The 16,836-nt window shown below is 42.7% G+C and overlaps 1 protein-coding gene across 4 annotated transcripts in view; it reads right to left on the bottom strand.

Moving 5' to 3' along the window:
* The window catches only part of PCDH15 (protocadherin related 15), a 3,978,145-nt gene that overhangs the window by 2,380,358 nt on the left and 1,580,951 nt on the right, over positions 1 to 16,836 (bottom strand). For all 4 annotated transcript variants that reach the window (XM_069611238.1, XM_069611242.1, XM_069611241.1 and 1 more), the window contains one exon: positions 1,128 to 1,236. In XM_069611238.1, the coding sequence (XP_069467339.1) occupies positions 1,128 to 1,236 (109 nt within the window). The remainder of the gene's footprint in view (positions 1 to 1,127; positions 1,237 to 16,836) is intronic.

The raw sequence follows: 16,836 nt of genomic DNA, 5'->3' as shown, positions 1-16,836 counted from the left end.
TAGGATGCATGCTCTTTCTCTAACACAGTGCTTAAAGGAACCATCTAAATAGATGCAATATTAGGTTTCATGTGGACCAGTGAACTGTATTTGGATGCACCAGTCCATAAGTAAAAACTTACTAGGAAGCATTCTTACTTGCTTAAAAAAACATGGTGGATCTTTAACCGAGGTGATGTTTACATGATGTTTACACTTAGAATTCCGAACTTTGTCCTGCGTCACATCTGGATGGAGATGTGAATGTTAGCACGTGCCGCACCTAGATGGAATCCCATAATTGCAAGGACAGCAATGCCAACTAACCAATCTACTAACAATTTCATCCCTCGCATACACCTCTCAAACTCTAACCAAACACAACCACAAGCCTAAAACGCTGCAATCCGCACAAACTTCACAACACTGCAACAACGAAACAAACCACACATAGACTTGCACAACAGCACACGATGGCTACCGACCGTAAAACACCCCAAGCCCAGCCAACGGACCCACCGGGCTTAGCCTGCCAACAGCACATCACTGCTCTCTTGCACTTATCCAGCTTATTCCCACTAACCCACCCTCCTCCCCCCTTTTTCAGAGACGCCAGAGCGCCAGGGGACCACTCTGGTGGTGATAGTGCGCGGTGCAAATATCCTTTAACATTAACATTAACATGATGGGATTGCAGCACTCTTCCTTAACTACTTTAACTAATCTATCTCTCTGGCCTCCTTCTGCAGTGATCTTATTTTGCGAGGTACTGTCCTCTCATCCCCCCCCCCCTCAAACATCAGCTACACCCTTGTATGCCTTCTTTTTTTGTTTTTTGTTTTACGGAGACACACAGACATACTTTCGGAAGCAGCTACATTTTTTTCCAATTAAAACAGGTCATAAAGAGAAACACATATATATACTTCATTCTGAATTAATGCTATGCTATTTTATGCGGAGTTGACTTTGCTAGAAATGGAAATGTGTGTTATTTATTCCCAAAGAAGACGTTCAATCTGTGTGTGTAACATTAGACATTCCGTTGATGTGTCCGCTTCGATGTGACTACTTTGGCGCTCACTCCCACTCGCCCACGTCTTAATAGTGATTGATTACAGATGATAGCATGCTTAGCGGATACCAACCAACGAGGATGGAGAAGAGGATGCCGGGTCGATCCGAAGGTGGCTGGATGTCGCGATCTTGATCTATGGCTTGTATAGGTGGAGTGACATTGATGGGGTTCACTCGTGCCTGAAATGGAAAGCAGACACATTAGCCCAGATAAATTGCAAAACTGGTTATCAAGTCTTCAGCCTTAATAAAAATGCAGTGTTGAAAGAAGCAGGCCTTCCCGAAGGACCCTGGGGGCATAGTTAACAAAGCTCAGAAAATGAGGAAACAATAGGAGGGGCTAGGAGGAGACAGAAAGGGGGAGGAAGGCGCACGCTTTGTTGTCTAGGCTTTCTGTTGTAGCATCGGATCCTGTGCAAAGAGCGCCTTTGCATTAGGTCATCTCTCTATTGAAGCATCTCTGGTGTTAACATTTATGACATATTGTACATCACATTACTAGAACAAGGTACCTTCATAATATATGGAAACCTGCAATCAGAGGCGTTGCTGGGGCAGCGCGAGGGGTGGGGCTTAGTGGGCTATAGCCCCAGGTCTTTTGGTTGTAGCCACGGACAGAATCGAAGGGACTACAACCAAAAGGCTTGCTGGCCCCGAGTCCCGATAATCCCGACATTAGTGTAGCCCCGGATCTTTTCCAGACCTAGCAATACCCCTGCCTGCAATATCTATATGAAAGCATGGACATAACATTATATGCATGTCTAACCATAGAATAAGACGAACATCACTGCTCTTATTGCGGTTGTTTAGTGACATTACAATGGCTGTTGACAGAGCCAGCACACTAGTGAAAGAGCGCTCTCCATAGAATCCCAATGGCCACCAACACACCAAACTAAAGCTATACCAAGCTGCTCAGGTTCCTTTCTTTTGAATGTATGTTTTCGTCAAGTCGCAGCCATTTGTCGACAAATATGGAGGCATTTATGGTAGTTCACTCCGTTAGTGCACTGCTGCGCTTTAGCATACAAATCAGGAATATAGCTGCACAAAACCACTTATTCCACACCACAAAGATTGCTTTTAAATGGACTGTTTGTAAAACTGCTTTGAACATGTCTGTGACAGAAGCCTTATATTGCTGTGTGTTTACAGCTCATCCTCGTGTAATCAACATATCAAAAGCGGGTATATTTCTTACATCATAGTGATAACGAGACCAGAATTAAGGGGAAAGTGGTAGGACCATGTATTATCAGGGATAAGGTAAAGTAGAAGTATACTGCACGGCACCACATGGTACTTAGACTTCAGCCTTGTTCCACTTTTGCAGTCAGGATTCCCTGGTGATACTCAAGATCTGTATAATGAACAGTAGAGAGTGCATTACTCCATATACTACGGGTGTAGCCACCAAGTAAGAATGGCTTCTGTAATCTAATGACTGCACATTGGCTGCCTCCAGAGTCAGCACAATGTGTGACCCACCACTCTCAGCATCATTCTAATTGCCACTAACACACCACATTAAAACCATAACAAGCTTTTCAGATTCCTTTTTGTTTTGCGAGTTAGTCACCAATTGATGAACACATGTATGGTTCCGTAATTACTTAGGGTAATACTGGACTTTACCACAGGAGAGCAGGAATCTATTCTGCATGTCACCACTTATTCTAAACCACAAAGCTGTTTTTTTACATGGAAGTTTATTAAACTGCTTAAAAGACGTTACATTACAAGGCGCATACTGTTGTGTTTTTCCAGCTCATCGGATTCCACATAACTGGATCATGTCTTGACGCAGACCGATCAAGAGACCACGCAATAAGGGAAATGATGACGTGGTCATGTATTATATAAAGGGATGAGATATCCCATTCTGTACAATGAAAAGGATATTGCATGTCACCTCAGAGGTATGTGACCATATAAGGGAATTCGGCCTCTGGCCTGTTTCTCTATGTGGTCACATACATGTTTGGTGACCTGCAGTACCCTTAAGTTGTAGAAATGTATAATGGTAGGGGGGTTTCATTGCTCATAGAGGAATGGACAAGCCACACAAATACTTGCTCTTTCAGAATGATAGAAAGTCTAATCAAATATGCAAAGTTGGACAGAATCAAATTGATCAAAGAAATAAGTGCAACTTTTCTCCTCTGTTGAAGGTGATGAATGTAAAAAAAACGGATGACCCAACTAGAGGAGAACCTGGAAAGGTTTGAAGGAGAAATAAGGTTAAGAAAACAGCTTAAATTCAAACGAGATAGGCTTGACTATGAGCAGGGTATGATCTACACTTTTGCAAGGAGATTTGATGGCCCAATAAAAGCAAGAATGGAGCAACAAGAAGCAAAGGAGACACCTGCAACAACAGAAGTGGATGATCTTAACAGCTCAGAATTCGAAAACTCAGATGCGGAACTAGCAACATCCAAGAAATCATTTTTTTTAGACAAATTCAAACTGTTACACATGGACAGTCGAATGGACAATAGAGGAAGAGGCCAATCGACAAGCCGAGGAGGAGGACAAAGAGGAAAAATGGGCAAACCATTACAAGGCGGGGCAGCCGATCCAAGCAATACAAACACAAGGTCCACAAGATATGGCAACGACGAGAGGGGGAGAACGAGAGGCAGGAAGATATGAAATTAAAAATCTTCAGCATTTCAACAAGAACCCTGTCACCTGTAGAAGAATCCATTCTACATCTTGGATTATCATATAGCCCCACCAAGGCATATGACTTTACAGCGACGAGAATTGATTTGTTCAAATTCACAAGAAAGCTCAAATTAACAATGTGTTATGCTACTCAAGTAAGAGATTGAAGGCAAATCAATCATGGGGATATATCATCACCATTTCCCTTAACAGTGTCAGACATGGCAACTTTAACATGTCTGAATGAACTTCAATCCAATGCATATTCAAGAGAACCAGAAACTAAAATGGCTGAATCTGACCTAAAAGAAAGGTTTGGAATTGTCACTGGTATGAGTAGCTCCAGCAAATTGATACTCAAATCAATTTTTCGTCCAAACATCATGTGTAGTGCAACTGATATATTTGAAGAACTAGTGGTCAAAGACTTAAAATCACCATCAAGCAACTCACTAAATAAAAATAGGAAAAATCTGAAATCATCACAACTACAGACTCTAGAACTTCTCAAGAATTATCGCACAATAGTGATCCAATCATCAGACAAAGGAGGAGGATTGGTAGTTATGGACAGAGAGAACTACAATAAATAAGCATTAAAACAACTTGAAAATGCCATATGCTATGAAAAAGTAGACATGACAATTTTGGACGATACCAAAATAACATTTTTTTTCTCTTTTAGACAAATGGTGCAATGAATCATTAATTGATAATGATGAATATCTGTTCCTCAAAACCACCTTCCCCACTACAGCAATCATATATTTTAATCCAAAGATCCACAAAGGATTAGAGAATCCTCCTGAGCGTCCAATAGTCTCGTCCATCGGAAGCTTATTATAGAATACGTCTAGATTTCTGGATCATTTCTTTCAGACTTTTGTACTCAGCTTAAATGCATACATTCGGGACACTGCAGACATGTTAGTCAAGTTACAAGATACTAACTGGGAATCCAATTACTTTTTAGTATCTCTAGACGTTACCTCGCTCTACACCTCTATAGGACATCAGTATGGTTTGAACCCTGTAAATACTTCCTTGAAGGGAGATGAGGCAGTTATCGAAAGCACAATCAAATGCTTCTTGAAATGCTTCATTTCTGTCTTGTAAACAATTACTTTCTATATGATGATACTCTTTTTCGGCAAAAACAGGGGACAGCCATTGGCTCATCATGGCACCCCCCTATGCTAATTTATATATGGGTTGGAGAGAAATTAATGTATCGTGGAGAGAAGAGCTGGAATCTTTCATCAAACATATAATAGTTTGGTGTAGGTTCATAGATGACCTATTTATAATGCGGGACGATACTGAACAATTGATGATAGAAAACATTAATGTTCTCAATAAGAACATTTTCAATCTGGAACTAACCAGTGTAATCAATAAAGAAGAGTTAGTATTTCTAGATGTTCAGTTTAATGTAGAAAATAACATTCTCAAATCGAGCCTATATAGAAAGAAAGCCAGCTCCAATTCCACACTGCATGCAAGTAGCTACCACCCCATTCCCCTTAAGAGGTCAATACATATGGTGAATTCCTAAGAGCAAAACGGATTTGCAGCTCAGAGGATCATTATCAGAAAGAAGCCAAAAGAAAAGGAAGCAGATTCATCAATAGCGGATATGCTAAAAACACTGAGACTTTTATGAAAAGGCAGAAAAAGTCAAAAGAACCTGTTAAGAAATCCAAAGACAAGGTGATTAGGTTCATCAAAGGATATAATCAACAGGCGAAGCAAATTAAGACCATCCTGCAGACACATTGGAATGCACTCCCTACAGATACTGACCGTAACAAAGTTTTGAGGGAAAAATCCAGTGTAAAGTTTCGCAGAGCACCCACTCTCAATAACATTATGGCACCAAGTATCGTTAGAACAGAAAAGAATGCGTCCAACTGGCTCCAAATTAAGAGTTCTCAATTAGGCTTCAGCCAATGTGGTCATTGCAAAATGTGTCATCATATGTCCAAGGTATCATTTGTGAGTAGCAAAGGTTTATCTTGGAAACACAAACACAAGATAACACCTATCACTAAATACTTAGAGTATGCAGTAACATGTAGTTGTGGGCTGCACTATATTGGATCCACAATAGGTCCTCTGAAATTACGCATTTTGCACCACTATCGAGCCATCAAAAACAAGGATCAGACATACTCACTACCAATACATTTTGAAGAAAAACACAATAGCAATGTAAAAGAAATGTCTTTTATGGGACTGCCACATGTTCCCCAACATCAAAGAATGGGAAACAGAGAACTTAGACTGCGCCAACTTGAAGACAAACCAATTTGTAAACTTGACTCGCTAAAACCAGAAGGATTAAATATTGACTCAGAAATTAATGTTTTTATACGAATAAGGTTCATGTAGCCAACAAGTTCTGAAATGATAGAGAAGCTCTTAATTTGAATCCTTGAACAAAATTCAGACAGGTAGCTTTATCTTACCTTCACTCTCTCCTATGTCTAACAAAAGGAACTGTATGCATTTATATGCTGGCATCAAGACTGTGCAATAGTATTTCATTAATTTTCAATGGATACTAGCTAACACAGCATTGTATCTTTTCTTTTGAGATAGAGGATGAGCATTCCTGACATATACTGTCATGATCTCTGCTTCCAAAAGGTCAGGGTTTTCCCAACTCCCTTGGAAGCAGATCCATAACCCAGGTTCCGAGTGCCAACCAGTCCCAATTGGGACCTTTTGAACCCAGTCCTGGCGCCAGTGGCACCAGGCTCATAAATATGCCCAGTCCCAGCGCTGGAAGCGCCGGGCTCATAATGCTTGGGTGGACTTACCTGCAGCAGACCATGCTGCTTACTTGCCTGCCAGTTGAGCCTCTGATCCTCTTCTGTTTGGAACTACTTTTCCTGTTGGGTGGGGCAGGAGCCACTCCCTAGATTCAGAACACTGGAACTCTTCTGGAAAGCAGGAACTTTTTTCTTACCTAGGCGTGGCTGTGGAAGGAGACACCTAAGCACTACAGGAGGCTATTTAAACCACACCCGATGGATGAATCTTGCTTTGCGTTATTCTGCATCCTCTGCAGCAGAATGCTCATCGTGTCTTCTGCATCTGATCCTGGGCCTAAGGGAAAAGGCTTACCATCCTGAATCCAGTCTTCAGCAACACCTATAAAGACAAGAAAGAACAGGTTAGCATTACGGTCTTCAGTGACAGCTCTTCACTTACCTGGTCCATCGGCTGTCACCAACGCTTCGCGCTGCATTCTGGCATCTGAAAGACAAAGGCTTACCTACTCTTCGTGCGCTCCGGAGGTCTTCACACTGCATTCCGGCATCTGAAAGACAAAAGCTTACCAACTCTTCGCATGCTCCGGAGGCCTTCGGCGCTGCATCCCGCATCTGAAAGACAAAACAAGGTGCGTTTAAAGACGTTGGGGAACTTAAATACTCACGTGCCATTACTCCTTTCCACATCTAACCCAGTGGGTATTCCGGCACCCTGCAGCCGCTCCGAACTTGTACCTGCAAAATAAAAAGACAGTTAGAGCACATCGTGAAGCAGGCAACAAGCGCTTACTTACGTGCTTCCAGGCGCTTCTATTCATCGCACGGGCTCCATTTTCAACTCACTTCAGCCCGTCATCCGCCATCGCCGGAACCCTGCAAAACAAGAGACATCATTACTAAAGACTTTAAAGACATTAGAATTACTCGAAACTTACCGTTCGTGCAGTAAACGACGGACAGCAGTCCTCTGAAGTCAAGAGGCCTGCTCCCCTTATCCAGTGAAGAAACTGGTTACAGCACCCTGCTTCGAGGCAGATGGAGAGCACGGCGTTCACTTACCTAAGGTGAGAGCGTTAACCTTTGGGGTTCTACAGGAGAAGAGAAAGGGAAGAAGAGAGAGACATTCAATAACCCAGTTCCTTAATCCCATATTTTCTATCTGCAGACATCTTACCCTTCGAGTCAGACATACAGTGCACAGAGGTCCAGCCAAAGAGCCAGCCGTGTGTTACACATCACCTTTGAAGATAAGGTATACGCCCAGTCAAGACCGGCGCCTCTACGGGAATCAGGTGAGCGTTACATATAGTCAATACAGCTTTGATTCACCCACCCCATTCTCGCCCTTATACCCCCCTTCTGTTTCCCTCCTCCGTCTCCTCCTCACCCCTCCCTTATTCGCTCTCAGTTCTACTGCACTACTCTCCCTCTTCCCTTTCAGTTTAATTGCTCTACTTACTGTTTTGTTGGTCTTATTCATAACTGTATATTGCTTCAACTGTCATAATGTTATATGTATTCAGTTGTTAAAATGTACAGCGTTTTGGAGTAAAGTGCTATATAAACATAATAAATACAAATGCAAATACAAATATTGCGTACAGTATTAGGTAACATGCACTAGCACTTTATATAGCAAATTTGCACAAATTTGAAGCACCAGCACTTTATAAGTAAGCAATGTTGCACAGTTTGATACATATATATTTTAATATGTATGAATACGTTTAACAAATCTTGTAATATCTGTATACTCTAAGAATATGCTTCTAAAAAAGGGGAATAAGACACTAGCATTAGTATGACATATACAGCAATTAATAATGAAGCGATGCATGACAACACATAGATCATGCATATGAAGCACATCATTAGAGTAATGCTGTTAGATTTATGACAAAATATCTGGAAATAATAGCTGAATCTCATTGCCTCTGTATGAATTGTGTGCCGCCTGGGAGCTTTTAGGCTTTAGGATTGAAATTTTAATTTGTATTCTTAGCAGCCTAATACAATTGAGATCGATCACACTGGTGCAATATTCTCACTAAAAAAATGTGAAATAAAATGAATAAGTGAGTGTTGACTATGCGATTGTAAATGGTCAATTTTTGCGATTAGAATTAGTCAATCTTCATAATTAGCTTGACAACAAGACACGTGGTCTAATACAGACATAATGGTATATCATACCATTCCAAGATGGTGGATTTCGGAGCGCTCTAAAATCACAGAGCGGGAGCAGTGATTAGAGAGTAGTTCCTAGTGAGTCACATGACCTAGTAATGCAAATGGGCGGAATGGTCGCATACCAACACACACTTTCTTTTAAAATGAAAGTGTGATAGCGGTGAAATGGATAATAAAAGCCTGACAAAGCTCTTTTAACAGAGCGGAACGCGTGGCAATCTCCATCTGGTGAGGTGAGTTTCATGTTTCTTAACCTGGTCTGCACGAAGATTGAAGTAAGAACTTTTACTATGTTGATGCTCATATAATAAGGATTAAATAAACACTGATATTTTTCACCAAGGTGGTCTAGTGTGCTTGGGCATTTTTCACTACCATACTCATCAGTCTTTGTGAGTTTATGGCTGGAGTAGGTAGTACAATGCATTTGTGATATATTTCTCACTGTGAGCAAGCCACAGGAGTGTGTCATGAATGAGATTTGTGATGGCATCTTTGTGGTCATGGGTATTAGTCCTTGTAGTGCACACTGGTGGCACAAGTTATGGTTGCTTAGCTTACCATACCTTTCCAATTCCGCGTTTTTTTGGTTTTACCAAACTACCCACTTCTACTCAGAAAGGATTGTTTCACTGGCAACATAAACACAACATGTTTAGAACATTGCCCATACTGCAAGCATTGTGCACACAGCACACTATCCAATCACATATAAGCTGCCATTCAACCATACCCTGAAACATACTGACAGTATACAATCATTGCACCCAGTACCCACACAGCATGACTTTTCAGTGCAGCATTCAAACCACTAAGCAACGGCATGGAAGTATGCAGCAACAAATTGCAACAGTTACCATAATGTACAAACAAGACATTCTCTCCTGCATCCCCGTGCACTTTCAATCACATAATATGGGAGTACCCGCTACCATTTAAAAAGTATTGTGCCACTGCCAACCTACCCACAATCTATTTGCAACAGTGGCCTATAAAGGCTTAAATGGGCTCCACACCCATTCCTTACATGTCACTACCCTCTAACCCATACACATTGAAAAATGCATTACTGGCATGAGTGTGCTCAAGGCCTAGGCTCTTGAATGCATGGCCTATGCCCTTCGGCCATTCATCCAATGGTCTAGGCCTTGAACACACTCACAGCAATGTAATGCCACCATGTATGTCTCCATATCAGCATGTGCGACAATCCACATATACACTACTGCCACCAACACTCCTACCCAACCTGTACACCACCATGGGGCTATGCAGCAACACATGGCAACAGTTAACATAATGGCCATGTGGGCAGCTACCATTTTGCACAAACGTGCCACATGTAGGTAGTAGAACTTCACCCCAACTTCCCCACACCATAAAACAGCCAATCACGAACACAGGTCGCACTTACCAGAATGCACAGACATACCACATCCTCCACCACCTCTACCCACAGCCATTCACAAAGTATTGTGTCACTAACCACAACATTTTCACAACATTCGGCCTACTGCAACAATTGTGCACGCAGCATAGGCCTTCAACACACCTACACCAACGTAATGCCACCATGCATTTCACCAACTACGACCATTGACATACACACCACTGCCACCAGCAGTCCTACTCAACCTGAGCACCACCATGTTACTACACAATAACAAATTGCAACTGGTCACACAATGTGGAAAGAAAACACTCTCTCCTGCAGCTCTATACACTTTCATTCACATACTATAGGCATTCCCACTCCCATTCACAAAGTACTGTGTCACTGCCAACCTACCCACATTCAGTTTGCAGCACTAAAGCTACTGCAACCAATCGGCACACGCTGCACTATGCAAGCACCACACTGTACCTGATGCAGACTGAAACATGCTTTCATGCGGTGTGTATATTGCAGCCCTACGCTCCTCAATGCATGCCCTACAGCCGACAGGCTACGAGCTTCAGACATGCACCCAGTAGTGTAAGCCGTCGACACACCGAGCGCACCTTCATTCACCCATGTATGCCTCCATGTGCCCAACGACCGCATTCCGTCTGCAGTGCACCGCCACGCGTGCTCCCAACCAACCTATCTCATGTGTAATTCACTTCCCATCTGCAAATGACCTGCCCCCACTCACCACGAAAAGAGTTTGCCACAAACAGGTCACGGCAGAAGCTAAGGGAACGTTACGACAGCTGCCTCCAATCATCACAGAAAATACTAGCCTACATATGTCCCATATAAACTACTTCTCACTCTCCCAGCCATTCCTTCCTTTATGGATGCCAACACAAGGCGTACGGTACATTTTCCAGACCCTGCCACCACCGCACTGTCCTCCGATACACCATGGCAGCTTTCCCAAAAAATGTTGACGCACAGCACGCTTCCCTCCAGCCAACCACCGGCCGCTTACAAACTTCTCCGACACCAAGACGTAAGCGATCCAATGACACTTCTGTCCCCGGAGCCCCCTATAACGCCCCCTCCCCCAATGAAACCTGGACCAACTTGCCAAAAAAATTCAGAGCCGCCCATATACTTTTTGTTAAAAGTTTGGGGAGGATTTGTCCCGGGCGAGCAAAGTTATACGCCGCCGAAAAAGTGCTCTTCCTATGAGTTTAGCAACCTAACCATAACTACACGCCCGCTACCGCGGGTCGTGTAATATATACATATATATATATATATTTGACATTATACATTAAAAAAGGCGAATTGTAATGGGAACATTGTATTTTAATCTTTCAGTTTTTAAATGAAAAATAGTTATTTACATTAGAATTCTCCTTTTGTGACATCACACCTGTCCAATTATATTATTATCGTCGCCTTATCTCGTAACTTGAAGATATTGGAATAATTGCACGTGTAACTATTCTGTCAAGTAAAATGTAGGACACGAGATTACAGAGAAGTCTGCAGAGCTTTGTTTCTCGTTCTGCACTTAGCAAAAACATCTGCAGCATTATTAGATATTTGGCGCTGATGGAAGCACGGTTTTGTATTGCATTTGCATGGGGCAACAATTACAACCGTAAAAATACCTATTATACAAAAAAAATATATATTTAAGTACTTAAAATTTCGATACATGTTTGCACTACTGCATTTTCTGTTTGGTGCAAAATAGCACTGCACGAGTGCAAACATGTAACCCTGTGCATGCACTCCAAATTAAATATAAAAATAAAATGCATGACCTACACATTTCATCGCTTCTTTAATATTAAGGTGTCTCGTAACTACATCAAAACAAGATACTCCATTGCCAATTTCGTAAGCTATACAATAATGTACCCCCATGTACATCTTAAGGATATCAGACACTTTTTTTAAAACCACGCCTATTTATCAGGCACTGTGGCTGCCAATTTGAATCAGACACTGTCTCCCATGCAGTATAAGGACATTCAATCGCGCTATGAAGTCCCCGAAATACTTAACTTTAATCACTTATCAGCCCGCAGTGCAATATAAAACTACAATAATTAAATAAATACATATTACTGTTGAGTGTGGTAATTGCACCTATCATTAAAGCCCTTACAAGAGAGAGAAATCCGGCAAGAAGCACTTAAAAAAAAAAAGAGATATCTTGATGCGGGAGTAAACACAGTCTTAAAAACCTAAGCAGAATTCCAGCTGTCATTAATACGCTTAATTGACAGGATGACTAACTTTTCAGGTGTCATTCATCTAAGCGTTCCTCCGCTAACAATTAACAAGGAGATATTCATGTTGCTTTCTTTATTTACTTCACTGCTGGAGTTCATAAAAAGAAAATCAGGAATATGTCTGCATGTAATTGCATTTTCTCCAGTGTAATGCCTTACTTACTGGCATTTTTACGAAACTGCTTGAATATATGTTTGCAACATCTTGCACGACAGGTGTCATAATACCTGTAAAAAATGAAATTTTAAAGAGATTATAGGCCATGCTTGGAAAGGGAGGCAGAGGATGTTCACTAAAATGTGGCCCTTCTAATGTTCTGTCACAAAGCATGGGAACATCAATCCTGATAAATCATCTGCTGCAAGTCTACTGGGATGCGTGTTGGAAATTGGACGAGCACCACAACATAGAAATGCATAGGGCTCATGTATTATGTGCATGGAAAGCAGCACCACAGCACCACAGTCAGCACCTGATTCCACAAGTGTGATGCAACTGACGCTGAATGAACCCTTGACTTTGGCAGCAGTGTTAACTCCACATGTTCCAATTTTTACAGCTCCCAATGTCTCAGTTATGAGAGTCATCTGTGATCCATGCCACCAATGGATAGCTGTGCGAGGTGCGGCAAGTATGGATTGGCACACGTTAATAGCTGAATACCAGATTAATTGTTATCTTTCATTTTTTAAGTGGCAATTATTTCCCACCTTCTTTAGAAAAAGAAAAAATGTATGTATACGCAGATGAAACACTTATGGCTTTAGACATAATGTTATTTATAAATTCACTTATACTTTGAATTTCTTAATAACAATGTAGGCTATGTTTGCAGAAGTCACACTGTGCACATGCTTACTCTGTTGTTGATGTTAACAACTGTGGATCTTTTGGATAAGTAGATAGAAAGTGTCAGTAAATATGTACAGCACTATTTGCAGTGCAGACTCAGAGTGCATTTGTTGTGCTATTTAGAGCTTGTTTTATGATAAACTATTGTTTACCACCTTACAGATTTCTATTTGCAGATTTAAGAAAATCTATATTTTTAACTCGTTTCTCTATGCATACAACTTTTCAATAAAAAATAAAACATTTAAATAAATCAATGTATATGTTGATTGAGGCGATCAGTCATAATTCAGGTGCTAACATGTCATTGTGCTTGGGTGTACCCGTCCATACAGAAAACACATTATTGTTCCTGTATCACGTAACTTCAGTTATATTCTTCTCCCAAGCATTTGTTTCCTGTTTTCTGTCATTGCTTTTTGTCTGTTGGTCGGTTAACTTATTTGTAAGCCTTCAGGTACTTTAAAAAGCAGAACCTTGATGTATCCATTGCTTTGTTAACTCTCTTCTTCCAATACCAGTGGTCTTCAAACTTTTTTGGCATGGGCCCCCCTGAGCAAAATCTGGGGAGGCCGGGCCCCCCAAAATTGCAAAATGGACAGTATGTACAAATGGCTATGAACATTTACACACCGTCATCGCAACCTACTCCCAGTATAGTCTGTGGGCTCCCCCGCCTGCTCCCATGACAGTTGCTGGGCCCCCTCATCCCACTCCTAATCAGTCCCTGGGCTCTCCCCACCACATCACAGACCCTGGGCTCTCCCCACCCTGCTCCCACCACTATCCCAGTGTTCCTGCCCATCCTGCTCCCACCACAGTCCCTGAGCTCCCCCCACCCCGTTCTGTGGGATGTTTTTACCCATGCAGCCAAGCCCTACCATAAAACTGTGCAGTACTGGCATTGAAAACATCATGATGGCCAGAACTCCCCAGAGAGTGCACAGGGAAAACATGAAGAATAGGCTGCCACCCATTTTTGCCTATGTTGTGAGCACAGGAGGGCACTGCCTAAAACCACCATGGGGCTACACACACAGTAGCCTGAAACCATTGGGAATGGCAATGGTGATTGCCAAAAGCAACCCAGAATTATGGGGAATTCATGTTCTTAATCCCAAAAATGGTTGCATTACCAGTACTCACCACTATCAGAAAGCCAGCGTTTTAAAACCTCCAGACTTTTGTGTAAAAACTGAACAAATAAACAAAACCAGGCCAAGGAAAGACTTGCTAAGAGGTGGAAGATGTAAAACTATATTCTGTCAAAAGGGATGCAATACTGGTGCTCACCACTATCAGAAAGCCAGCGTTTTAAAACCACCAGAATTTTGTGTAAAACTGAAAAAATGAACCCAAACCAGGCCAAGGAAAGACTTGCAAAGAGGTGGATACAATGTAAAACTATATTCTGAAATGACTTGAAGGAAGTAATTATTTAATGTATATATAAAAAAAAATAGCTGGGGATGTCAGCAGCTTAAGTGAATTTGGGGGTAAAGCCACTAAAATCGAAATGTTTAGAATACATGAGTGACCTACTTGTGAGTGTCACATAGGTTGCAATTGTTTAAATGTCATAGTTTTGAACTTAGAATCAGTGTTCTAGCTGCATGTGTGTCAGGATACTGTCAGGATTAGTCCTGCGAATACTAAGGCAGCGAATATGGCAAGGGAAATGTGCACATAGGAACAATGACTCATGTATGCCAGAAGCCAGGAGTGCAAACAGAGTGTGATTTTAAACCCAATATATGAAAAGGGATGTGGGGTAAGCACCTGACCGCGAGGAAAGTCGACAAGCGCCTTACCCCCAATTGCTGTTACAGGTACTGACAGCGCTAAACCCACGTGGAGGGCAAGCAATGACAGGATCTGTGAACTAACACTCTGATGGAATCAAATAAGGGAACTAAAGAACTGTACTCACAAGGACGAGATATACCTCTTGAATGTCAGCTAGCCCACGAATCCTGTTGATGAAACTGGGACCCCGAGAGGCTAGAACAGCAATGGGAGAAGTAGGAAGGTCCAGAGGGCAAGGGCTGTAGGTTGCCAGGGAGAGGTAGACTGTAGAACAGGGGGCCCAAGAGGGCAAGGGCTGTAGGTTGCCAGGGAGAGGTAGACTGTAGAACAGGGGGCCCAAGAGGGCAAGGGCTGTAGGTTGCCAGGGAGAGGTAGACTGTAGAACAGGGGGCCCAAGAGGGCAAGGGCTGTAGGTTGCCAGGGAGAGGTAGACTGTAGAACAGGGGGCCCAAGAGGACAAGGGCTGAAGGTAACCGGAGCGAGGCAGGCTGCAGGGCAGGGAGCCCAGAGGACAAGGGCGGAGGCTGGAAGGCAGCAGAGCGTGATCCGCTGTAATGTGGGGAGCCCGGCAGGGCAAGGGTGAAGGCTGGAAGGCAGCCGAGCGTGATCCGCTGCAGAAAACTAAATACCTAAGTTGAAATAGTGATAACAAATAGTGAGGAAAACATAAGCATTCACACAGGAGCTAGCTAACAACCGCACACCACACCTAAAATCAAAAGGGAAAATAAATGCAGAAGAGCTAAGGAAAACCTGAAATGGATCCCAATAGAAGTAAGGATCAGGAGCAGGGAAAAAGCTAAATAACCAATGCAAACTTTTCCCTACCCCTCCAAGGAAAAGACAGGAAACTAAACTAAGAGGAAGGCTAAGGTAAATGGGTAACAGCAGCAAAGGACAGAGTCAAAGAAATATAGAACACAGACAAACTGGGCTGCATCTAAAAGGGGAAAGCACTGAGAAATGCTGCCTGCAAACAGAGGAAGACAAAAAGGGAAATCAAGGGAGCAGAAATCAATTAGCTCATGAATCCGAAATTCAGGGCGGAGGAAACAAGAAAACAGGAACAAGAAAGTAGGTACAAAAGGCAAGGAACAAGGAACCAGGGACTAGTCAAAACAGGAACACTGCAGACGATGACCAGCGCTGGACTGAAGTGAGACTGAGGCTTTTAAAGCTGTTAACGAGCACACGCCTCAGGTGTGCTGACTGCTGCACCTGCAGCCACAGGTGTTGCCTATCCTCCACCCAACCTTGTCCTGCAAGGGTGGAGGTGGAGCAGTGGGCCAGGCATTCTGGGAAGCACAGTCATTTGGTTAAAGAAGCATGCTGGCTGCCAAAAACCTGGAATGGATCCGGAAGGGAAGTAGTTTGGAAAATAGGGATTTTGCGCTCCCAGTTCATTGCAGCACTGTGGCATTAGGTTCGGAGGAAATGTCCAGCAGGGAATAAGCCCCAAAACATGCCCCCAAGTGGCGGGAACGGGAGCGAAGGGAGCGAGTCGTGACAGTATACCCCCTCCTACGGCCCTCTTCGGGTGCCCGCCACCCGCACGAGACTTCTTCTTTCCATGATGGGAGTGCTTTTTCTTTGGAGGTGGCACTGATGGAAATGGTGGCTTGTGGGCAAAGGCAGATGGGCTTCCATGATAGGAGTGCTTTGTCTTTGGAGGTGATACTGATGGAAACGGTGGTTTCTGGTGAGGAAGAGACTCATGGTTCGAAGAAGGGCATGAAGGACTTGCAAGACCTGAAGCAACGTTGAAAGGTCCAGGAAGCTCAGTCACTGGGAGTGGACCCTTGTAAG

This window comes from Ambystoma mexicanum, chromosome 8 (assembly GCF_040938575.1).
Source record: "Ambystoma mexicanum isolate Mex_15411 chromosome 8, UKY_AmexF1_1, whole genome shotgun sequence".
Classification (NCBI taxonomy): domain Eukaryota; kingdom Metazoa; phylum Chordata; class Amphibia; order Caudata; family Ambystomatidae; genus Ambystoma; species Ambystoma mexicanum.
The sequence above is the reverse complement of the archived record's forward strand: the minus strand, read 5'-3'. Positions and strand labels throughout refer to the sequence as shown.